Source organism: Lissotriton helveticus, chromosome 3_1 (genome assembly GCF_964261635.1).
Source record: "Lissotriton helveticus chromosome 3_1, aLisHel1.1, whole genome shotgun sequence".
Classification (NCBI taxonomy): Eukaryota; Metazoa; Chordata; class Amphibia; order Caudata; family Salamandridae; genus Lissotriton; species Lissotriton helveticus.
The window spans coordinates 243228144-243252009 of NC_136061.1; the positions used below are offsets into that span (position 1 = coordinate 243228144).

At 45.3% G+C, this 23866-nt stretch overlaps 1 protein-coding gene across 8 annotated transcripts in view; it reads left to right on the plus strand.

Annotated features, from left to right (window-relative positions):
- Positions 1–23866, plus strand: part of NF1 (neurofibromin 1) — a 2143703-nt gene that overhangs the window by 241906 nt on the left and 1877931 nt on the right. For all 8 annotated transcript variants that reach the window (XM_078679713.1, XM_078679719.1, XM_078679717.1 and 5 more), the window contains exon 3: positions 19047–19130. In XM_078679713.1, the coding sequence (XP_078535839.1) occupies positions 19047–19130 (84 nt within the window). The remainder of the gene's footprint in view (positions 1–19046; positions 19131–23866) is intronic.

The following is a 23866-nucleotide window of genomic DNA, read 5'->3' on the forward strand; positions in this document are numbered from 1 at the left end:
CTCTCTTCTTTTGTTGGTCAAGTTGGAAACTCGTTGCGGCAGCTTATTGGCAAAGTAGCGCACGTGATGCGTTTGGCGTCAGAGCGTCGAGCGGAGTCGGCGGTAGTTTCAATTTGAATTGCAAGCAGATTTTGGCGTAGTTGTACCTGTGGTAAGTGAAGTGGCTGAAATCTCGGGGTGCATTATAAACAAGGTTTCAAGTGGTGGCAGCAGCTGCAGATAAGCCCAGTCCTTTTCAGACTGGGGGCGTGTTTTTTGTTGAGTGACGGATGACGTCACAGATAGAAAGAACGCAAAAAACACGCCCCCGAATCCGAAAAAGACAGGGCTTAAAGGGATTGACGCCCCTCTCCTCCAATGGCTAGTCAGCATTTACTAGGCCAGCCAATGGAGAAGAGGGGCGGGTTCCAAGCCCCCTAACTAAAAAACATAAAATCTTCGGACTCCGCCCACTGCTACGCAGTGCGACAGTCCTCGACCTAAAAAACTAGGTGTGGTTTGACACTGATCTTTCTCATAATGAACTAATTAACCTCATATTTAGCAGCGGTTACTGCCAACTGAAATACCCTATTAGACACATTTTGCCTCTCCTGTCCTTTTACCAAAGAGCATTAGCGGGGAGGCCTGCGTCAAGTTGTCTATGATTGTGTACATTGGTTTACCTGCTTCCCAGATTCCTCTGATCCAAATAAAATGTAACCATGTGCCCGATTCTGGATCTTGATTTCCATGTGCCCCATTTTTGGGCTTGATTTAAAAATAATATTATTACATAACCTATATGATAATTTCACTTGCTACTGTCTGTCTAATTTAAAATTGCCGGCCTCCTTTATAGAGATCCTAGCCTTAGTTCCTCCTACCTTGTCAATCAAGTTCCTCACCATCCTTCTGAGAGGTACTTCAGAAGCAAGGACAACTACCGCCTAACTACTCACTGGTTCTAACTCTCCTATGAGGTGAGTGGAGGTTGTTTTACATCTACGGAAAGGCCGATTTTAGCATCAAAGGTCAAGAAAGTGCCCAAGACTTAACTGTGCAAACTCCAGCGATGGCTTGGACTGTATTTATGTCTCCCCCAGTGAGGACTTGCCATCTGTTTTCCCATCGGCGGCTATTTCTCATATGTTTACTGGGGGCCTCATGCCGGACAGTTCTTCAGCAAAGAGTAAATGAAGAAAGAAAATGCCACCTGTTTAGTTGAGGAAGTGCCTAATGCTAATGTTACAACCTCTGCCTCTCGGATTAGCCATCATCGCGAAGTGTCATGCACACATTCCAGCATGCCACATTACCCACACTGACACCCAGACCATGTAAACAGACCGCATTCCCACACGTTAAGCATGAACAATTTCATTCATAGACCACTTACCAGAACACAAACACAAGCCGCCCAGTTTTTGTGCATCAAAACAAAAATCATCCACAGTCCTGGTGTACCTTACCTTATCATACCACATGACCTGCTGCGTTCTTCATCCTAGAAACAGCACACCTTCATGCACATATTTGATGTTGTTATTTCTACACAATACAACATCCAGCACATAGCGTCCATACGACAAGACCAGGCCGAATTCACAGTTGAAATTACTCACAAGATTTCCCAGTAACCTGGCAATGCCCAAATACATCTTCTTTAATCTGATCTGTTGACGCTCAGACCAAACAAATACTTTACATGAAATGCCAAGTCTGGTGGCTCAATAGGCTAATACATCCACTGTAAGGACCTGTGTTGTACCTAACAGTCACAGGTTCCAATAACAGTGGGTCCTCCCAGCCTTTCTTCCTTTTAAGATCATCAATAATTACTGTTGAGTTGGGTAACAGTAAACATCTGTTATTCCGCTCCAGGAAACCAGGATGTGTGTAAAGGTGTGGTTTACAGATACATATTATGAAAACTTAGCTAAAATAAATTCTGCCTCCGTCCACCACACACAACATGTGTCAGACTTCAACCTATTCTGCGACCTCACCACAAACACAGTGGCAGAACCCATGTCCATGCTGTTGAACTCTGTCAGTAGCACATTACTAAGCCAACCCATGCCAAAGGCAACATATGCCATCTCATCCTTTTTGCCTCTCTCACAAACCACTGTCACTCTGACCATTTGGGACTGGAAAGACCACTTTGACAACTCCTCCTTATTTCACATCACTCCATTGGATCAAGGTCCTCCAAAAAGAGAGAAACTGATGCTCTATTCCTTGAACACAGTGACATGCGCAAGATGGCCGAAACGCATTGGTGTTTTTACACCGTACTCTGTAAAATGAGTTTAGGAGCAAACAGGTGTGTAATATATTTTCTCGTTTAAGAAAATGACTTGAATTAATAGCCTGGGCTCTTTTTTCTCAGTATTGTGCACTGACATAGTTTAACGAAAGAAGCGAGGCTTTTCAATCAAGACTTGGATGAAAAAAGTGTGTTTGTGTGTGCACATTATACACACTGACAAAAACATAGTTTAATTTATTTGTTGTCATTAGTGATTCCCTTACAATATAATAACCTCAATATAGTCCAAAATTGATATCCAATTAGTACATGACATATATTTAAGAGTCCTAAAAACACTATTGCCACGCAATAAATGTTTCTCCCACCTATATTATAACAAACATAAAATCATCTGGATAGGTGAACCATAGCCTACTGTGTTTATATTAACAACCAGTGCCTGTTTAATTACTTTTGGCCAATAATGTATTGTAAGCATCCAGTCTGAACGTGCCTTTAGTATATTAATGTATTTCAACCAATTTATTGCCTGAGCTAAATAAATATATCCTAGCACCCCTACATTTTAACTTGCAGCCATGCTGCCCATAAATAGGAGGATACAGAACTGTATATTATCGATTCCTCCGACCTGAAGTATGGAGTAAAATCCGCCAATGCAGACCCACTGCTATAAAGACGAAATAGTGGAGCTAGCTAGCATCTCCGAGCTCAATTAAACTTTGGGCAGAATAGCAGAAGGTGCTCAATAGAATCTTTCTCACCAAGAGTACAATCCCAGTACTCACCAACCCCTAAACACAAAGTTATAATTCTGGCTCAGACACACAAAACCACGGGAATTCACTAGTGATGGTACACAAAGCTGTCAACTTGGACTTTAGCTCACGTTGCCAGACATATTTTCCTTATGGTAGTTCATTTTGAAATGAGAGCTTTGTGTTCCTAGCTTTTTGGGCGATGCAGCTTGGCGTAGGTTGTGTGCTTTCCTGTGTGTGCTTTCTGCTCTATATGTCATGTCCTGAGCAGGCAGTCAGTCCTTCCTTGCACAATTGGCCACAGTGCTTGGCAGGCGCCCAGGCATTGCACCAAACTCTGCTGCACTGCTGCAGGAGTCAACAGGTTGATGTCTCTGTTGGCATATGTGCTGCCCTTCCGTCTCACCATCGTTTGAATTACTCTGCAGGTTACAAGATGGATAGATGGAGAAGATTTTTATTGTTTCAAGTTATGTAAAACCCTCACAATATAACAGATACAATCAAAATAAAAAAATTCATGGCTTAGTCATTCAATAGATATAGCAGCACTCAACTCTGTCACTAAAGTGCTAAGAGCAATGCAAATCACATAAAATCAATAAGACGAACGCACAAAACTGAGATAAACAATCTCCATACACCCAAAAATATTTTGTGAAAAATGACAACCTGTTCTATAGACATAAAATTGGTGGATCATTGCAAAAAACTTGAATGTCCAATAAACTTGCTTTGTACGGCAGACAAGACCCTCCAACACCATCTCTGCAAATTTATCCAATAACATAGGCATACTTCCTACAAGGCCCTACTAAAGAGCAATACATTTTGGCTTGGGCCCACTGATCAGATTCGGGGCACTGCATGTACTCCCCAGCCCATTACACCATATTCCAAAACCCAGGTAATGTGCTCACAGAAGTAATACTACATTCGCTGTGGCAGTCCTGTAAGGACCTGTGATGCAAAAACAACTGCATACAGATATCACTCCTATTCCAATCTGGGCGACTGCTAAGAAAATAAATAAATATAGAGGACGTCACAGAAGTTAAAGCAGCCAATGTAGTCCGGAGAAATAAATAACTCTTTGATGGCAAGGAAAGTTAAGAGCTCATTGATACTAATCAATATTTTGTTAGCGTCTTTGAGGAATTTTACACATATAGATTCGGGTTCACACCACTCAGGCATGCAGAGGTAGCCATATAGCATTGTCTTATAAGGTTTCAACCAGAAACATCTTAAATCTTTCAAAGTTAGGCAAACAAATTATGTGGGCAAGACGTTCTTTCTTATAGTTGCATAAGCGGCCATGCTGCTCCTTAGACCCTGTTAGCCTCCCAAATTTGTAGGCTTTTAAAGGAATTAAACTACATCTCATCCTCAACAGCTCTTTTTAAACTGTCAGTATCATGTGGGAGGCTAAGTACACAGCTCTCCCGAGCTCGTTATATAATGAATCACATTCACTGGCATGAGCTTTTTGAGGCAGATCTTGTATGTCCCTGATCCTGGACTGTATCCTTGCCGTTTTTACCAACAGTTTTTCATTAAGCTTCGGGGTTAAATTATAAGCAGGGTTGTTGTGATCCTCCAGGGCTTCATTTGCCTCCATCAAATAGGGTTCCGATGTTCATGCTTTATCGTGGATGCCCCGCCTTATCATTTCCTTCAAAGAGCCTGGTGCCTTCCACATCCAGTACTACAATAAACCGGAAATTAGCAGGATTATCACTTGGTCCTTTTTAGGTTGAGGACCTAAAGGTTGCGCTTGCGCAGTCTGGGGTTGGAGAATTCATGTCCCTTAGTAGCGCTTTGGAACCCGCCTCCCTGCCCAGTCTCTCCTCCATTGGCTGGCTTCCTAAACGGAGGCCAGCCATTGGAGGAGAGATGCGTCACTCCGATTTAGCCCCGTCTTTTTCGGATTTGGGGGCGTAATATTTGCTGTTCTTTAGACAGTGACGTTGTCGGTCACTCAAAACAGCAAAACCACGCCCCCGGAACCGAAAAATTCGGAAGCTGGCGGGCGCCATTTTGCTGGTCGAGCAGTGTCTACCAGGACATGAGGTAAGCCTCTGCTCCCCTGTTTGTACCTTTCTTCGTGCCCCTGCCCCAGTTTGTGCTGTTTTTCTGCCCCCCCCTGTTTGTGCCGTTTTTTCTTGCCTCTGACTCCCTGTTTGGCAACCCCTTCCCTCCGCCCGCACGTCTGGTTTTCCCTTCCTCCCGTGTGCCGTTTTTCGTGCTTCTGTCCCCTGTTTGTTTTTGTGCCTGTTACTTAATGACGCTGCTCGAGGTTGCTAAGACCAGACCAGGACCCGGCCCTTTCCCACAACCCCGCTTGACATTGCCCTGCATGCTCAGACTCCTAGAGCAGGGTCTCTCACCTGCCTCAGATGTACAACGCTCATAACACCTCCCCTTCCTCCCCACCTCCTGCCCCCACCTCCTCTGACATGAAAGAGCTTCTCATGGCGAGAGACCGCCGTGGACAGCATCGGTATTCAGCCCCTGGAGAGGGCAGTGCAGCGGCGGAGGCACTGGCGGTGATTGCTGGGCCCGAGGGCGCTGACCTAGGCTGCAAGATCCGAATGTAAAGACCATGGGACCCTATGATGCAAGTCGTAGACCTGTCTCGCGAGATTTACGTCTCTCTCTGAAGTGCTCCTTCGCCACTGTAATGAGTCCTGGAATGCAGGGGAGGAGACAGAGATGTCTGCGCTGATGACACATTTCAGCAAATTACTTTTTATGAACTATTTTCCCCAGGCCTCGAGATCTGAAATGGCATGGGTGCAGCACGCCGGCTTCTTTAGGGGTTCACTCGCAAAGGCCATGGTCTCAAACGGGAAAATGTCACTAAGGCCCCATTTTATGAAGACGATGGTTCCAAATCCCCTTCCTTCCCCAGTGCTGGCTACCTTTGAGTAAAGAGCAAACCGTAGCAATTTCCCCTTCTGTTGTATAATTGTCATTTAATTACACGGTTTTCTCTAGCGCTTAAGCAAAAGTACTGCTTTAAAAGGGCTGTATTTAGTCCTTTATTTACTGTTGATTGGAAACGCACGAGCTTGTTGCTAAAGCCACTTCGCATGATGAAAGTTATCCACGAAGTGCACAAAATACAATTCGCAAAACTAAATCCCTGCATCATATTGTAAAAAGAATGGATTTGGGTTGGTTTCTGACACGAATGATATACCGGACTGATTGGAAGATGACATCAAAGTGAAATGAACCTGTGAAAGCCTGGGGGGGCACCCGCCATGTGTTTTAGTCTAGGCTGCGGTAGCTCCCAGGGCACACACAGTTCTTTACCTGATGTGTGCTTGTCTGATGCCTCAAAGACAGCCCCATACAAAGTATTTCGCAGGTCACCCATAGGCTGAATTGCTGGTGGGAAATGCATTCTTTTATGATTTGAAAGCTCATTTACTTATAGGGATCACTGCAGGTGGTCTCTACGTAAGCAGACAGACATGAGCTCCTCGTCTCTACTCGTGATCACCCTGCCGCCCCTCCCTTACAATTCCCTCCCAGAGTGCTATTATGCCTCAGTCACCACCTTTTTTTTTTTTAAAGGTGTTTTGCGAACCCTTCCAATCAACACAGTTACCCTGACCCATCCTCCACGGACACCAGCAGCGGGTCGGAGCCAGAACTGCCATCACCTCTTGGGCAAAGACTCCCCACCCATCCTCACGCCCAACCTTCGCCGCCGGCGACAGGGGGGGGTGGGGGGGGCTGCGGGCAATCCTCTGTGTGTGGTGGGGGTTGCTGAGTGCGCAACACAGCTGTGGCGAACGAGCTGCAGCTTCTCTGTGACTGCCCAAAGCCTGTGTATCCTCCCAGCTGTAAGATCCAGGCACACTGAGTGATTACGATCGCGCCCTCCCACCAGGACCGATCGTGGGTTTGAAAACAGCGTTTCAGCGAGGCTATTCTGGGCATGCTGATGCAAGCTCTTCTTTTCCGGTAGAAATCGGGAGAGTCCCCTGACAAAGGAGGTTTACCGCGACTCCAGGACTAAGAGGATCTTGATTTGGGCTTAAGCCCCGCTGCGGAAAGTATAACTTTTTGGGGTTTGCGTAGGGATTTATTGAAATGTCTGTTTTAATGAAGACAGTTTGCATAATTGTACTGTGTTGGTCATTTGGCTCATCGTGACAGTATTTTCCTTGTCCTGACTTTTTGTTCAACTTCTCAAGTTCTAAGCAATCCTCTCCAATAACAACCACAGAAGGGCACCCATTTTGTGCTCCTCTGCCCCCTGGCTGTGCTAGCTCCCCTGGCTGTGCTTACTCCCCCTCCCCCCTGGCTGTGCTTACTCCCCCTCCCCCCTGGCTGTGCTTACTCCCCCTCCCCCCTGGCTGTGCTTGCTCCCCCTCCCCCCTGGCTGTGCTTGCTTCCCTCCCCCCTGGCTTTGCTTGCTTCCCTGCCCACTGGCTTTGCTTGCTTCCCTGCCCCCCCTGGCTGTGCTTGCTTCCCTGCCCCCCCTGGCTGTGCTTGCTCCCCCTCCCCCCTGGCTGTGCTTGCTCCCCCTCCCCCCTGGCTGTGCTTACTCCCCCTCCCCCCTGGCCTTGCTTGCTTCCCTGCCCCCTGGCTGTGCTTGCTTCCCTGCCCCCTGGCTGTGCTTGCTTCCCTGCCCCCTGGCTGTGCTTGCTTCCCTGCCCCCTGGCTGTGCTTGCTTCCCTGCCCCCTGGCTGTGCTTGCTTCCCTGCCCCCTGGCTGTGCTTGGTTCCCTGCCCCCTGGCTGTGCTTGCTTCCCTGCCCCCTGGCTGTGCTTGCTTCCCTGCCCCCTCGCTGTGCTTGCTTCTCTGCCCCCTCGCTGTGCTTGCTTCCCTGCCCCCTCGCTGTGCTTGCTTCCCTGCCCCCTCGCTGTGCTTGCTCTCCTGGGTGGGGGTGTGTGTGGCTCTGGGTGGGGGTGTGTGTGGCTCTGGGTGGGGGTGTGTGTGGCTCTGGGTGGGGGTGTGTGTGGCTCTGGGTGGGGGTGTGTGTGGCTCTGGGTGGGGGTGTGTGTGGCTCTGGGTGGGGGTGTGTGTGGCTCTGGGTGTGTGTGGGGCTCTGGGTGTGTGTGGGGCTCTGGGTGTGTGTGGGGCTCTGGGTGTGTGTGGGGCTCTGGGTGTGTGGGGGGCTCTGGGTGTGTGGGGCTCTGGGTGCGTGTGTGTGGAGCTGTGGGTGGGTGGAGCTCTGGGTGGGTGGGTGGAGCTCTGTGTGTGTGTGTGTGTGTGTGTGTGTGTGTGTGGGGCTCTGGGTGTGTGTGTGGGGCTCTGGGTGTGTGTGTGGGGCTCTGGGTGTGTGTGTGTGTGTGGGGGGCTCTGGGTGTGTGTGTGTGTGGGTGTGTGGGGCTCTGGGTGTGTGTGTGTGGGTGTGTGGGGCTCTGGGTGTGTGTGTGGGTGTGTGGGGCTCTGGGTGTGTGTGTGGGTGTGTGGGGCTCTGGGTTCGTGTGTGTGTGGGGCTCTGGGTGCGTGTGTGTGTGTGGGGCTCTGGGTGTGTGTGTGTGGGGCTCTGGGTGCGCGTGTGTGTGGGGCTCTGTGTGTGTGGGGCTCTGTGTGTGTGGGGCTCTGTGCATTTGCGAGCTATTAAGCTATTGGCATTGTAAATGACAATGCCATTTATTTAACGATTAAGCTATTGGCAATGTAAATGACAATGCCATTTATTTATGATAAAAAAAAGAAAAAAAAGAAAAAAAATGTCATGAGCAATTTTTAACAAGCATTTACAATGCAACGGTCTCGCCTTTGCAAAAGATAGAGCCGTTGACATTGAAAATGACACATTTTTCTTTGTGTATTTTTTTTAAGTTGTAGATGGAAAAAATGGCATTGCTTTTTACAATGAAAATAGCTGAATGTGTCGCTAATGTGAGTAGTGAATAGTTGTAGTAGAGTTAGTAGTAGATAGAGCGAGTAGTATAGTAATTTGATATTATAAATAGTGAGTAGTAGATAGAAAGTTATTAGTAGAGTGTGATTTGAGTAGAGTAGTAGAAAGTGAGTTGTAGAGTAAGTAGTAGAGTGAGTAGTAGAGTAATAGTAAGTAGTAGAGTGATTAGTAGAGAGCATGTAGTAGAGGAGAAGTGTTGTAGAATATTAGAGTTAGTACTAGAGTGTAATCGAGTTAATAATAGTGAGTAGCAGTGAGTATTAGAGAGTTGTAGAGTATTATAGTGAGTATAGTGAGTTGTAGAGTGTGAGTAGATAGAGTGAGTAGTAGAGAGTGAGTAGTATAGTGAGTAGGGAGTATTCGAGAGTTGTAGAGTAAGTAATAGAGTGTTAGAGGGAGTCGTAGTGAGAGTAGTTGAGAGAGAAAGTAACTGAAAAAAAGAAGGTTACAGAGAAGTTATAGTAGGCTCAGATTTCACTTGTACAAAGCCAGTGAGATCCAGCAGTAATAGTTACCTCAGCTAACTATAACTTTACGCCCCAGCAATGCACTTGCTTGTGACCTCACATATTACACCACTCATACTCATGACCTGTTACTCCAGATGTAGAACCGCTCAACCCACTGCCGTCCCAGAGGGAGCTGGATAGAAACCAAAGAGTCAGAGCATAGCTGTGTGGAACTCTTCGATCTGATGTGGCATAGCTGTTGGCCCCCAGAAACTTGGGTGGTGCTAGAACCAGCTGCAGAAACTACTCTTAAATTAGCCATATTCGCGAGGGAAATCAAGAGTTGACACCGCCCGACCCCTGTTTAAGCAAATGAGTGGAGGCAGGGAACAAAATGCTGCTTTAATGTCCTGTGCTTCTTTTTTGACCCACCCGAGTGATTTGGGCAATGACAAACAAACATCGGCCACTAGAGCAGCTTCATCAACTTCTGGACTGAAATTTTGATGGCAACTGTGACAGAGTTTGTTTATGCTTGGTGATGTAAAGCATCCCCTTGCGGTCCCTGGTGGCCTTGGGTTCGACGCACAGTCACTGCAGGGCTAAGTCATTGCTCAACTCTGACATCACAGGCATACCTGGTGGGGATCTGTCACAAATTCGTTGCAATCCCTACTGGGCTTAAATTCTGATGTTTTAGGGGAGTGTCTCATCCCTTGCACATGTCTGGTAAATGCACATTGGTGGCGCATATATAGGTGCCACATAATTTCCAGAGCGGACTGCATCAGTGCAGAGCTGCAATGAAACTCCTGGCAACATGCCAAGATCCTGCATTAAAGTTTCACGATCAAGTCGGATGCCTGGGGACGAGGAGGAATTCGAAGCTAGAAGTCTATCAAAAACATGAAGTCGCATAGAGCTCTGAAAGCAAAACAAAAAAAGCAGTTATCTGGTGCGGAGCTGCAGAACAATACACGCCATCCAATCAGAAGGATAATAAATAAGTTTTGCTTCAGGAGATGAACAAACATAAGAAGTAAAGAAAGAACAAGTAATATGAAAGCAAATGTGACAAGAAAGCAAACCAATGCTAACCAATAGGCGTACCCAAAGCCCACTCTACTTAATAGTAGTGTTCACAACAGGTTTTCAACTAAACAGCTAAAATGTAGCCGTACGCAAGACCTAAATTGACTGGTCTCGCCAATGCCCATAGAGACTGCCACAACATCAAGGCCCTGCTCATGAAGAGCAGTCCTGTAATCTCAATGGTGCCAGCAACAAAATACAGTCAATCACGCATGACCCTTTCACAGGTGAATGTTGGCTGCTTTGGCTAATGAAAGCAGTGACAAGTCTAAGTGAGACTCCAAGGAGGTGTGACAAAATCCTCCTTATTTACGAATTTGATATGATCAATTTCGAAAGCGTGCATTGTACGAATAAGGGGGCAAGAACAGCATAAGACCCTAACCTCTGCTTCTTAACCTTGAAATCGAGGTGAACAATCGTAGTGATGACAACGTTAGGGGTGCGTTGAGTGGGAGGGGCGTCTGTCGTGATGTTTTCATATCCATAGTGTTCCTCATGTCCGCAAACACATAAAGCAGGGGCGGGCGAGGCCCCCTAGAGTCTAATCCCATAAAATGTGTGTCCTTGTGGAGTGTAACCGCTGCAAATACCTTGGAGTCATGTTTGGAGTTAAATAAAACTGCAAAGGGAGATGCCTCCGCTTCAAGGAGGCGGTGCCTCTACAACCAGACAGCAGTAGGGGGTGGCGCGGTCAGCTGAAAATGCAGTCCTTGTTTACCTTGAAGTCTAATTAACGACGCAGATAAGAGGGGGTTGCTGACTATCCCGACGAGACTACTCCTCCTGAGACTAGGGCGTTCTGTAGAAGATCAAACCCCCACCCTTCCGAATCACGACTTTAATGGTCCAAGTTCGAATAGTCTAATGTAAAAAAAGAACGGACTCTGATTGGTAGCTGTGCCCCGAGTCATAAAACATATGCTTCTTCTAGCCTGTGATTGGTTTTTAGTCCGAGACCCGACATGCTTTAGGATTGGCTGTTTTGATTTTGTTGCTAGCCAGATTAGAGGATTTGACTGCTTGTGGGAGGACTATGCAACTGCTTTATTCGATAACTTGCTTATCTTTTTTATCATGTTTACTTTGAACTATTCACCTTTTACATTGCGTCACAAATCTCATTTAAGACACAAATGCACATAACGGAAATCTATTTCCCTAAGTGACTACCAAGAAACTGCAAAACATTGGAGAAGTGTTATTTTGAAGCTATCATTCTGCATTTCAATTTTAAAAAGAAAGCGGATACCCGGCAATATGCTGGAAGACAACATGGACAAAGCTCAGTCCGAGCGTTTTAAAAAACTATACTGAAATGTGGAGAAACATCGCCAGCTCAATAATTCAGCTGCACAAACCTTCCTCCAACCACTACTCCACGGCAGCACTAAAAAAAACTGCTCGTCTCCACCGCTGGTGCTGCCCGCCCCACAGCCGGCTCGTCGCCACTTCCTGGGCACCCACTTGCAATAGCCGGGCTTCCTCTTGGTGGGGGCTTGGCCGGGCCGGCGGAGCCAGTCTTGGAGGCGCGAGGGCCGGCGGCGGCTTCCCCGGGCTGGGGCACCAGTGCGCGGCACGAGGAGTAGCCGTAGACGTCCTTGCTGTGTAGGATGACCGGCGAGAACTCGTGGCGCAGGCTGCAGAGGATGTTCCAGAGCTCCGTGTCTGAGCTCATGAAGTCCTAGGACTGCAGCATGAAGACTTCGAAGGCGCTCTCCAGGGCAGGCTGGGCGTAGAGCAGCTGCGAGCGAACGCGGCGCTCCCTGCGCTCTCCCTCCTGACGGAGCACCAGCCTGCCGGTGCGAGGGACGCCGAGGAGCAGCGAGTGTGGAGCTGGGTGGGTGAGTTCTGTTCCTGCCTCCTCTTATCCCATCGCCTCCCCCTTTTGACCACGCTAGGAGGGTGCGTGCGCCAGGTACAAAATAGACTCCGAGGAGGTGACTGTCGCTTGGCTCCTTCCTAAACATGCGCATTGCTAGCCACCGCAACCCACAACTGAGTGATTTGCGCAGAACATCTGTTGGGTTCAACGGTCTTCTTCTCAGTGGGCCCCATAACAAGCAGCAGAGGTCCGTGGCGCAGGATGAACCTCGGACCACGCCATCAACAGCACCATGTTTCTCCGAGGTCAAGCAGAAATGCTTCGAAGAAACGCACATCATTTTCGGATTCGGGGGCGTGTTTTTCTTTCTCTCCTCTTCCCATTGGCTGGAATGTAAAATTCCAGCCAATGGGAAGAGAAGAGAAAGAAACTAAAAAAACACACTCCCGAATTCCAAAAAGACGGGGCTTAAATGGACAGACGCCCCTCTCCTCCAATGGCTGGCCTCCGTTTAGGAAGCCAGCCAATGGAGAAGAGGGGCGGGTTTAAGCCCTACACTAAGAAACATAAGATCTCGCCGGTGAGACTGCGCAAGCGCAGCCTACGCAGGCTGAGACCTATAAAGGGGATAAAGTAGGGATGCCCATTCTTCTACGGCATGTTAAAATATTCTTGTGGGGATGCCATTTGGGTCTGGATCTTCCGCTGCAGGTTACAAGGCAGTTTGCCTATCCCCTCAAACATTTGTATGAGGCATGAAACAAATGTGCAGAAGGTGATTGTATGGGTGCTCTTCATCTGTACCCAGGCTGCCTCTATCTCATTATAAGGATCAAGTCTATTTCTGGCAGAAATGGAACACTAGGAGCTAGACTTGATTTTTATAATGCTTCTGAAAGTATCAATGTTATGTGACTTTTATGTCTATTTTGTAATCCATTGTTTCTCTTTCAATACTGCAGTTCTGTCCAGGGATAGTAGAAACATGGAGCAGATTACGCAGATCTTTTTATTTAGACTTATATTTTGTTCAGGCTCAGTTGAAGGATTTCTATGAGGGGTCATGAGAGCTCCTTTCAGTGGGTAATTGAAAGAACCCTTGCTGGGAGATATAATTGTGTTTTCAGAGGCTCTGAAGGAAAAACTATAGTTACACATTCCTAAATAAATAAATTAGGAGATAGGAGGAATTCTCCTTTGAGATTTATTTTAACCGAAACTGGGTGCTTCTGGCTCACAGGCTGATACAGAGCCTTCGAGAGAATATCCAGCTATCATTATTGCAGAAGAAATGTGTGAACTGGTTTTAAAAACTCTGCTCTGTTGACCCGAGTTTGTGCAAAAACCATAAGAATGTTTATCCCTCGGTCTCCACATCTCCCTCCGTTGTATTGAAGCCAGATATGGATGGCACAAATTGTAATTTCGACAGGAAGAAGAACCTACTAGATAGTTTTAACCATCTGCTAGAGAACATGGGATTTCCTTAGGGCCTGTTGCCAGCACTACTGTTGGTTTGTCCGTTTCAGCAAGATTAGTCCCTTCAGAATGGTAGGATATGGACAAGATTTCAGTTCCTAGAAATTTTGGTTCATATGTATTACCTGGAATGTTTGAATACTGGATTTTCCCAGGTGGCGAATTCTATGTCTGCTTTGGCTAACAAAACATGACGCCTTGGAGAAAATGCAATTCCTTCGCAACCAGTAGATCGAAAGATAGATGGCTTTCTGGAAATGGCCTATGCAATTGTTGGCAAACGCAAGGAGAAGATGGACAGAGCACGGAAATATTTCAGACACTCACCCCCAGTCACAGATCTGGGTTGAATCCATCATCAATCTATAGCTCACTATGCAATTATTAACCTGGTGATGAGGGTAGCTGTCTACTCGATGTACATCTCCCAATACCTGGTCAAGGCTTTTCAGAAACTTGGCTTAGCCATTCAGAATGGGAAAGACTTTTCTGGTCTTCGCACACCCATGGCAATGCAGGCTACATTTCTTTCGGATATCTTTTAATTGCCTGAAAAGTTTGCCTTGTTTTGGGATCAATTATTAGTGCACGACTGCATGTGTTGATTAGATGCTGGAAGGCAAAAGGTGTCCAGAAGTCTTCCCTTTTCATGCCTCTTTTCTCAGAACAGTTTTTGTTTGGTCTCTAAGGCCTTTAAGGACCTCAGGCATTTGCCACCTACAGAGAAGTCCAAACCAGAGGCTAAAAGGTTCTGTCAATTTGTTGTTCAAATGGAAGTGCCAGATATTCCAGTTGCTCTTCCAAAGGCTGCTTACGGATGAGCATTAATTCTATATAGAATACTTCATGTTGCTGTGTGAATTCAGAGATCCCATCGGAAATCCAATTTAAAAGCATAAGATCAACAATGATCTGTTTTTCAGAATTGGTGTCATCTAGGTGACTGTGCTAGAATGTAGGTATGAATGTAGGTATGAATGTATGTATGAATGCATGTATTTTTTTTCCATCCTCCTACCAGCAGTAGGTAGTTATAGTTAGGACCTAGTTTTCAAAGGAAACTAGGTCCTAACTGGCTTGCATATATCTTTGTCGGCGGGCAGAGTAAAGGTGGGGGGCAAAAAAAAGTGCATTTTCGTGTTAATTCCCATAGAGATTTTAGACACAACTACAGTCCGAACCACTGGACGAAATTACACCAGATTTGGTAAAAAGGTAGCTATTGGTCCTGTTGCTTGGGTTCGATTTATCTTGAAAAAACAGAAGCCAAAAGGCATTTGGCAAAATAGGAACAGTTCATTTAATTCCACAGTGCAGCCGGTAGAAGAGTTAAGGGCTCAAGATCTGAGGACTGTCTCAATTTACATTGAATTAGTGTACATCTTATATATAGTTGTACAATAAGCAATAAACATTTGTTGTACCATATATGATGAGGAATGTTGGTTGCTGCCTTAAATTTATAAAATTTAGTGGTAAAATGGTTACTGCAGGTGGGTCTCGACCTCGCGTGGACACAGTGTGGCCAGTGGTGAATGTGTCCAGATGTCTGGTGTGGGGCGTGTGTGATCACCACATGTGCTAAGTCTTGATTGGCTATGCGTTTCTAACGCATGTCAACTGACTTTATGGTGTTTTTAGAAGGGCGCATACCCCCCAGGGCCATGTGCGCTGTATTGCGAGGTAACCTGCCCTGACCAATGTAGTAAGGATGTGCCTTCGCAAAAAATGACTATCTCATGCAGAGATCTGATTGACTGCCAACACTTCAACCAGGAAGTGTTGGCAGCCATTTTGGGACTCTGCTTCAGCCAAGTCCCAAAAAAAAAACCAAAAATAAAAAAGGAATAACCTGACCCCTAACTCTGGTACTGGGGTCCCACATGGTCCTGCTGGCGCCAAAATATATTTAAAAAAAAAGAATTAGTGGTGAATATCGCAACGGATTTGTGGAAAAAATTATTTTTAAAAGAGTTAAACAGGCGCAGTTTCCTGCGCTTTTGTTTTCACTTTAGCCCTCTGGTGGGCCAGGTCCTTGGGGCATGAGGGTATTTCAATAAAGGCGGGGTTGCTCTGGCTGCCCTAGAAGGGTGCTTTGGCTGCCCTCCTAGGGCTCTTTTAAGCCCTGGGGACCACCACCACCTCGCCGGGGTATTATTATTGAAAAACGGAGGGGCTTTAATATGCCTCAGGGACCCCCACCTCCCTGAGCCAAATACAACTTTAAATACTTGGAGGGGGACTGATCAGCTCCCCTCCTGGCCCCAGGACCACCACCTCCCCGGGGGCCGACCTGTGCATACTAAAGAAGGAGGGCTATGTGTGTCCTCCCCCCCCCCCCCCCCCCCAATTTGGGGGGGTCATTAATGGCACTGGGGACTCAACCTCAAAGGACCCTCCCGAAGTGATCAGCCTCATTAACTTCGCTCACAGCAAGGTGAAGCTGTCAAACTGCTCTTTCATCGGTTTCCCTGCCCACTTTCATGCGGGAAGGGAACAGGATGAAAGATTGCTCGCTGCACGCACGCTGTACGGGAGCAATGCTGGCTCATGCAGGAGGCCTTAATGCCTCCGCGGCCTCCATCAAGTACATTGGGTGCCCTGGGTAGGGCCAGGTAGACGTGGCCGGGCCCTGGTATATGGGTTCCCGGGGCCATAATCTCCCCAGGGAGGAGAGCTGTGCGCCCCTAACCCCCATTACATTTTGCCTGGGCTGTTCTGGCCCTGATGCTCATTTCACATAAATTAAACCTCAAATAGAAGCTCTTACATATATAAACATAGTAGCTGCACAAATTGAAGCTCCACTTCTGTAAAGGACAAGTAATCCTGACTGCCTGGGCTTGAGAAAGGCAAAGCAATTGTGTTTTCTCAGCAATTCCACATCTGAAATGCTTCTTAAAGGTGAATACATTGTTGATCTATTGGAGCGCAATCTGTAGTGACTGTGACAAGTGGGCTCTTTCTTGTCCTTTCCTAGTGAGAGCGCAGCCCATCGTTCTCCCTTTAAATGACTACGATCATACAAATGTGCAAAATCATGTGAAGCTCCCCCTGCTGGGCCCCGTACTCATTCATGTTAATAGTATGCAATGGTCTTCCTGCTTGCCAGGATAGTGAGCATCTTACTAAAAGGCCGACCCGTGCATTTCCTGCTGATTTTGGTGATGTATTCTCAATGACGAGGAACAGGAGGATATCTCCACCAAATGAAGAAGCACTTACTTCATATAGTTAAGAAGAAGGACCCTTGTTTGGTGGAGATTTACTTCTTGAAGTCTTTTTCAGTGAATATATTTATTTTTAATACGTTCTTCAGCGTTTTGTCAAAAGGCTCAGAAGTCTCAACCCTAAAGGTTCAGTGAGAGGCTAGTAAGCCTTATAAAGCTCCATGTGAGTCGCTAAACGATTTGGAACTTTATTATCATAATGTAGTCTCTTGTATCATGTGTTAACGTTTTTAAGCTATTGTGTTTGGATTACAGTCGCACGAATATCTTCTTGTATTTTGGTCCAAGTATGTAATTTTGTAGGTAGCTATGGTTTACACCAATCATTGGTTTGGGTACATCCTCCTAGAGTAAGGAAGTGTATGAAGAGGTGACAACAGAAGGTATTGTTTGTATAACTTAATAGTAACCGTCAATTATTTGTGGGGCAATCTAACTTTTCCTATTCCTTAAGATCCCTTCCTCCAAAATGTTGATGCCATTTTTCACCAGATTGGGAGAGATTGGGATTATATGGTTGCATGCATTATGGGAGTAAATGTTTGTTGTTAGTGTGAACAGCCGTATAACTCCTGTCATGGAGGGACATGCCCCTCTGAGTAGGGAAGGGAGCAAGGAGATGGCAAGAGGCTGTATCAGTGTAGACTACATTAATCTACTGTAGCCAATCAGGCCATCGTCCAAATATGATTCACCTTTGAACAAGCATGCTTGCGATGGGTTAGATATAAAGACTGGCCACCGGCCAGTTCCCTGTGCTTTTTTTTAATAAGTAGAATTTTAAAAACATAAGTGAATTATGGTTCTGGCTCTGACCCTTAAAACCACAAACATTTATCAGTTCTGAGTACTCTACGGGCCAACCCCTGTGTGCAGCAGGCGTTTGTTGCTAGCAATGAGTTGGACACAGGGTCTGGGTGCTGTCCAGGCACTGCGGCCAATTGAGTGCAGAAGAGACTGGTGGCCTTCGATGGGTTGAGCGCAGGGTGTGACCATAAGCGAGGACCATGAGACCAACAACTAATGTGCATGGCCAAAGGCCAGGCTCAATGGGGATTAGAAATTGAATATACTGTAAAATAATCGAAGAAATTCACTGAAAAAAACACAATTAAAAGCGACTTGGGGTTCCGAATCAAGGCATCACAACACCAAAACATGCCACTTCCCTCTTGTGCAAGGAGGGAGGCATTCCCAGAAGGAATGAATATCAGCAGTATGTAATCCAAACAGTAAATCAGTTAATGGGCAGGTTGATCCTGTAAAGGCTCTATGAGGAGCATTTTGTACATGGATTTGCTCTTCCCTCACCTTTACAAGGTACTCTTTAGGATTCATATGCATTTGGCTGCAAAAAGGGAAACCGTTATTTTAGGTTGCATTCATATATTGTTTTAAAATGTTTTGATTGAGTCATAAATACACTTCCTGATGTAAAGTAACACGAAGTCAACCCTGGCCATGTGTAAGACACCCATTTCTCTCATAATTTGGGTAGAAGCAGACTCTTTTCGGCCATAACCGCATGCATTTAAAAGTAATGGTCTGGTTTAGAAGCTGGAAATGCAGTAATATTTGTGTTCTGAACAATTCAATATCTTAATTTTTACCTTTGCTGGCTATAAATAGCAGTCGCTGCTGTGGGCAATTAAATGTTACTTCCTTTGCCATTTTCTGAAGGATGAAAAGTCCAGTTGACCTCGTTCCTCATAATTTGCTTTGAATCCAACCTTCTTCTTCTTCGAGGACAGGGCTGCTGTAATGGTGTTTAGTGTTCATTATCGGCACGAGCGAATTGTGGTAGAAACTGAGGACTTCCTCGAAACTGTCTTGCGCCTCACCTCATAAGAACCTCTAACTTTGTTACTCCTCATTAGCTAGCTCGAACTTGCCTCACTCTTGGTCAATGTTAGTTAAATGTTGATATGTGGTTCTCGCTTGCATAAGATTCTCAATTTTTTTGTTACTTTAATGTAAATTGAAAATACTTAGACCTGGGCGATTGTTAATGTTCGCGATAATTACAATGCGTGGTGGTCTTAACATGTCATCTTTTCCCCATAGCGAATATTTGGGGATGCCGCTGAGAAGAATTTGTATTTGTCACAATTGATAATACTGGATACGCTCGACAAGTGTCTTGCTGGGGTAAGTGGTTTTACTTTGTATGGTGTGGGCTTTTCAGAGCACTGGAATCTATGCCAGCTCATAGTAAGGGCTCTTCTGACTGGTTTTCTTTTTGTAAAGTGCACAAAAATGAACTTTTTATGTGCTTATCAATCGAATAATTTTTTATTTAACTTTAAATTCCTTATTTTGTTATGTACTGTGACCTTAACATACATTTGTTTAGATCCCACTTCATTAGAAGTTGGCATCAGGTGATTACACCGCTGCTGCCTCTGGTATCTAGATAATGAAATACTAATATCTGCAACTTTGGAACCCATACGAATATTGATACTTCATTGGAATTACATATTAGTGATTTATATTCCCTTAATTTTAACAAGTGTTTGTATATCTTCCACACAGTATGTATTATCCAGTTGAAGTCTCATTGGAAGTCTTTATACGTAGAAGCCGGTGCTGATGTGGCTACAGGCAACTAGGTTTGCAAGCTACCTCGTCGCCAGATATCGTGAAAGAGTTTAAGAAGTTTACATTTTTGTGGATTGTTAGCAAAATGTCATACCTTTATCAGATTAAATGCAGATTTATATTTTTAATTAGCGCTGCTGCAATTACTTTATACATGTTTATTTGAAATATGTCCATTTTGGATTAAGAAACCATGCAAACAGCATTTAAGAGAGAGAGTAAAAAATATACAGACAGCATTTAAAACCTTATTATGCATAACAGGGCAGTACAAAGCTTAGTCAATGGATATTTTTTGTTGTTGACATTTTTGAATAGTGAGAATGTACTGATGCTGATGCATTGCACCTTGGTGGATAAAGTTAACCCAGAGACCAAAACCAAAGAACGCTTCTTCTAAAACACATCTAAACCTGGATGCACTGAAACTGCTTCACCTTAATGGGGAAAATAACTGAAATCCTGTGTTTGAGGCATGTGAGCTGTATATCACAAGCTGTGCATAGCTCGCAATCCGGTGTTGGGTCCGGATGTTTCACTTTGTTTTTCTTCGAAGAAGTCTTTCCACTCACGCGGTAGGTGACTCCTCCTTTCGGTGATAGTGCGCATGGGCATTGACTCCATTATCAGATAGTTTTTTTTCCGCCATCAGATTCGGATGTGTATTGCTTGCGCTCCGACACAGTTTCTCAGACCCCTTCGACGCGCAATCCACTACCCTCGATGGTATTGTTATCGATCGCAATTTCTTCGCTTTTCGTCTCAACGCAAGACCACTTCGATCGGAAAACTTGTGGTGGGCCATAGGGCCTCGCCACGCCGACAGCTCTAGCAGTCGATGGAAGAACTCCTTTCAAACCCTGCCCCGGGTGCCGTGCTAAATTTCCACATACCGACTTGCACGAAGTGTGCAACCTCTGCCTATCCCCAGAACACAGCGAGAAAGACTGCAACACGTGCCGATCGTTTTGATCGAAGAAGACGCTTCGTGACTGTCTGGCTCGATGTCACGAGATGCAACATCAAAGCGGCTCCACACCGGACATCCTCGGTGAGGGTTCCAACCCAGAACATCATGCTCAAAGGAGCAGAGGACGAAGAACATTATATCTCCCTGTCAGAAGCTGGAAGAAGAGGAGCTGGTTACACTGGCTCAACGTACAGTGAGTAAAGATACCCCCTTGGCCCCTCAACAAAAAGAGAAAAAGGCTCCAATGCCTCCTCTGCCTTTGGGCCAAGGTCGGCACTGATAAAGTTTTGGCCGCCCCGCCCCTGGGCTCAGCACCGAAACACAAAGAAAAGCCTTCTGGCTCGAGTCAGCCCCATATTGGTGCCCTACCAACACCTTTGGCACCAAAAGTCAAACCGAAACATCTCTGGCTGCCAATCCCATCGCTATCGAAAATTCCACCTTAGGCTCCGAAAACTTCGGAACCGGAATCATCGATGCAAACACTGGCGAGTAAAGACAAAGACACTCCATTTAAGGAATCTCGGCCCAATGCAACGCCATCGGATCCGAAGCAGAAAAAGCTGGTGATACACCAAGAAACAGGACATATTCATGCCACCCTTTAAAAAAAACGGAAAATAGACCAGCTAGAGGACTACCACATTCCTCTCAAAAGGAAAAGTGTGGGTACTAACCCTTCTTCACCTTACATTCCACCTCCTTCCCCTACTGATCCCAACGTACTTATTACAACCACAAATTCACCACCACTATAACCTGACCCACAGGATGCCGGGGATGGGGATGAGGATCAAGATAGGCCACAGGACACTGACCCCTGGGAGGATTATCATACTGACCCAAACACAGATAATGACTCTGATCTATGTCCGTCCAGAACCTCGCCACCAGATAACATTGGATATATTGAGTTACTTAACAGAAATGCTAAATATCACGCTGTAGAGCTACATAAGGAGCCATTAGAAGAGGACTTTCTATGTGAGACCTTAAGTTCCACTCAAAGAACCACTCCTGCACTGCCAATGCTTAAAGGCATGTTAGTTATCTATAAGGGGGGGGTTTTACCCAATCAATCCGCATGGGACCTGGGTGCTATATGGTGTAGTAAAGAAGGGTCCCAGTGGAAATCAGTACATTTTGATTAAATTTATTGTAGAGCAGTAAAAATAAATACCAAACAATGTCACTTAATCACAATGAATGAACCATATTATTTGGTAAATGACAGTGCTCCAGAGAGGAAAGGGGGTGGGATAGCGTGATGCTGTGAGGGAAGAGGAAAGTGAGGAAATAAAGTTGGTGACAAATTATGTATTGCGAAATTAATTCAAATTACAATACAGATTATATGGCTTCAGATCTCTGAGCCGAAGAACGAGGGATCGTAACATATCCCGAAAGGTAAATCAGTTTCTGTTGACACAGGAATATTCAAATTAATGCGGGAGTGTCAACTGAACAAAGGATGGAGGTAGCCGTCGACGTTTCGACCCCACGCTACATCGTTCTTCGGCTCAGAGATCTGAAGCCATATAATCTGTATTGTAATTTGAATTAATTTCGCAATACATAATTTGTCACCAACTTTATTTCCTCACTTTCCTCTTCCCTCACAGCATCACGCTATCCCACCCCCTTTCCTCTCTGGAGCACTGTCATTTACCAAATAATATGGTTCATTCATTGTGATTAAGTGACATTGTTTGGTATTTATTTTTACTGCTCTACAATAAATTTAATCAAAATTTACTGATTTCCACTGGGACCCTCCTAAAGGCATGTTAGAGCACGCAGATGAAATTTTCAAAGATCCTGTGAGTGCAAGAATAATCTTACCTAGAGTGGAGAAAAAATATAAGCGTGCACCTATTGACCCCACTTACATCAAAGGTCAGTTGCCCTTAGACTGTCTTGTGGTTTCCAACGCACGCAGGAGAGCTAACTCACAGATCACAGATGAGGCCCCTCCTCCTGTCAAGGAGTCCAAGCTAATTGATGCCTCTGGCAAAAGAGTGCAAAAAGAACTATTGATGGACAGAATATAGAACAATGTCATGCATTCACCCCAGTACAGAGATCGGGGCCTAAATCCATAGTTTTTTGCTCACTATGCCGTTCCAGTTTGGACCCAGCCATATGCAAATCAGTCTTGACCCTGCGCCCAATGGGAACCATCCTGCCTGGACTGGAAACAAGCATCCTAGGACCGGTTTCGGGATTTCACCCCTCTTCAGCCAGGATAGCTTGATTCCAGTGGCATGGAGAGCACGGGACTAGCATCTGAGCATATCCGTACCACTCGGGGTGACAAATGCAAAAAGAACTATTGATGGACAGAATGCAGAACAATGTCATGCATTCACCCCAGTACAGAGATCTGGGCCTAAATCCATCGTTTATGCTCACCATGACATTCCAGTTTGGACTCAGCCATAGCCCTTTAATAATTATTAATTTTATTTATTTATAGAGTTTTATATAACTCAAAACTCGACCCACTGTATCTGATCGCTTTACATAGATGACAGGGTAACAATTTGTGAATACATTTACATGGAGTAGGCAGGGAAAAAACATGCAACAGGATTCCGATAAGTATTCTATAAACAATAGCAGTTGCATAGGTTACATATGGGGTAAGTACCTTACATGGGGAACAAGCACTGGCGTTGCCAATAGGTCTCGCAGTAGGAAAGTTGGAGCTATTGGTTTTGTAAATGACACGTTTTATATTTGTGTTGGTTTTGAAAATCGCGAAATTAATAGTTTTGTCATTTACAATGCCAATACTTTTAACTTTTGCAAATGTGACACTTATAGTATTTGTAATGCAAATTTTTTGTATTTACGTGACTTAGATGTTTTGATATTACAAATAACAATGGTTATGAAATTTTTTAAATAATTAATACTTAAATAAAAGTTATTGTAATTTATAATGGCAATAGCTTAAACTGTTGTCAATACCTTTTGTGAAGATTATGTTCAGTGTATTTTATTGTGAGGAAAATAAAAGAACAGAAGTGAAATATTAACGTCTTTTAGTGACATTTGTGTAATGTGAGAGTGTGAGTGAGTTTGAAAAGGGTGATTGATTGTGATATGATGTGTGATGCTGATAGGGTGTGTGAGTGTGTTAGTGTGTGTGATTTTTGAGAATGTTATTGAGGGTGTGTAAGGGTCTTTGAGTGTAATTGTGTGTGAGGGTGAGTGTGTGTGAGGTGGTGTGAGGGGGAGGGTGTGTGTATTCCGATGGTGTGCGGTGTTGTGAGGATGAAGGTGTGGGCATGTGCCTTTGTATGATGTA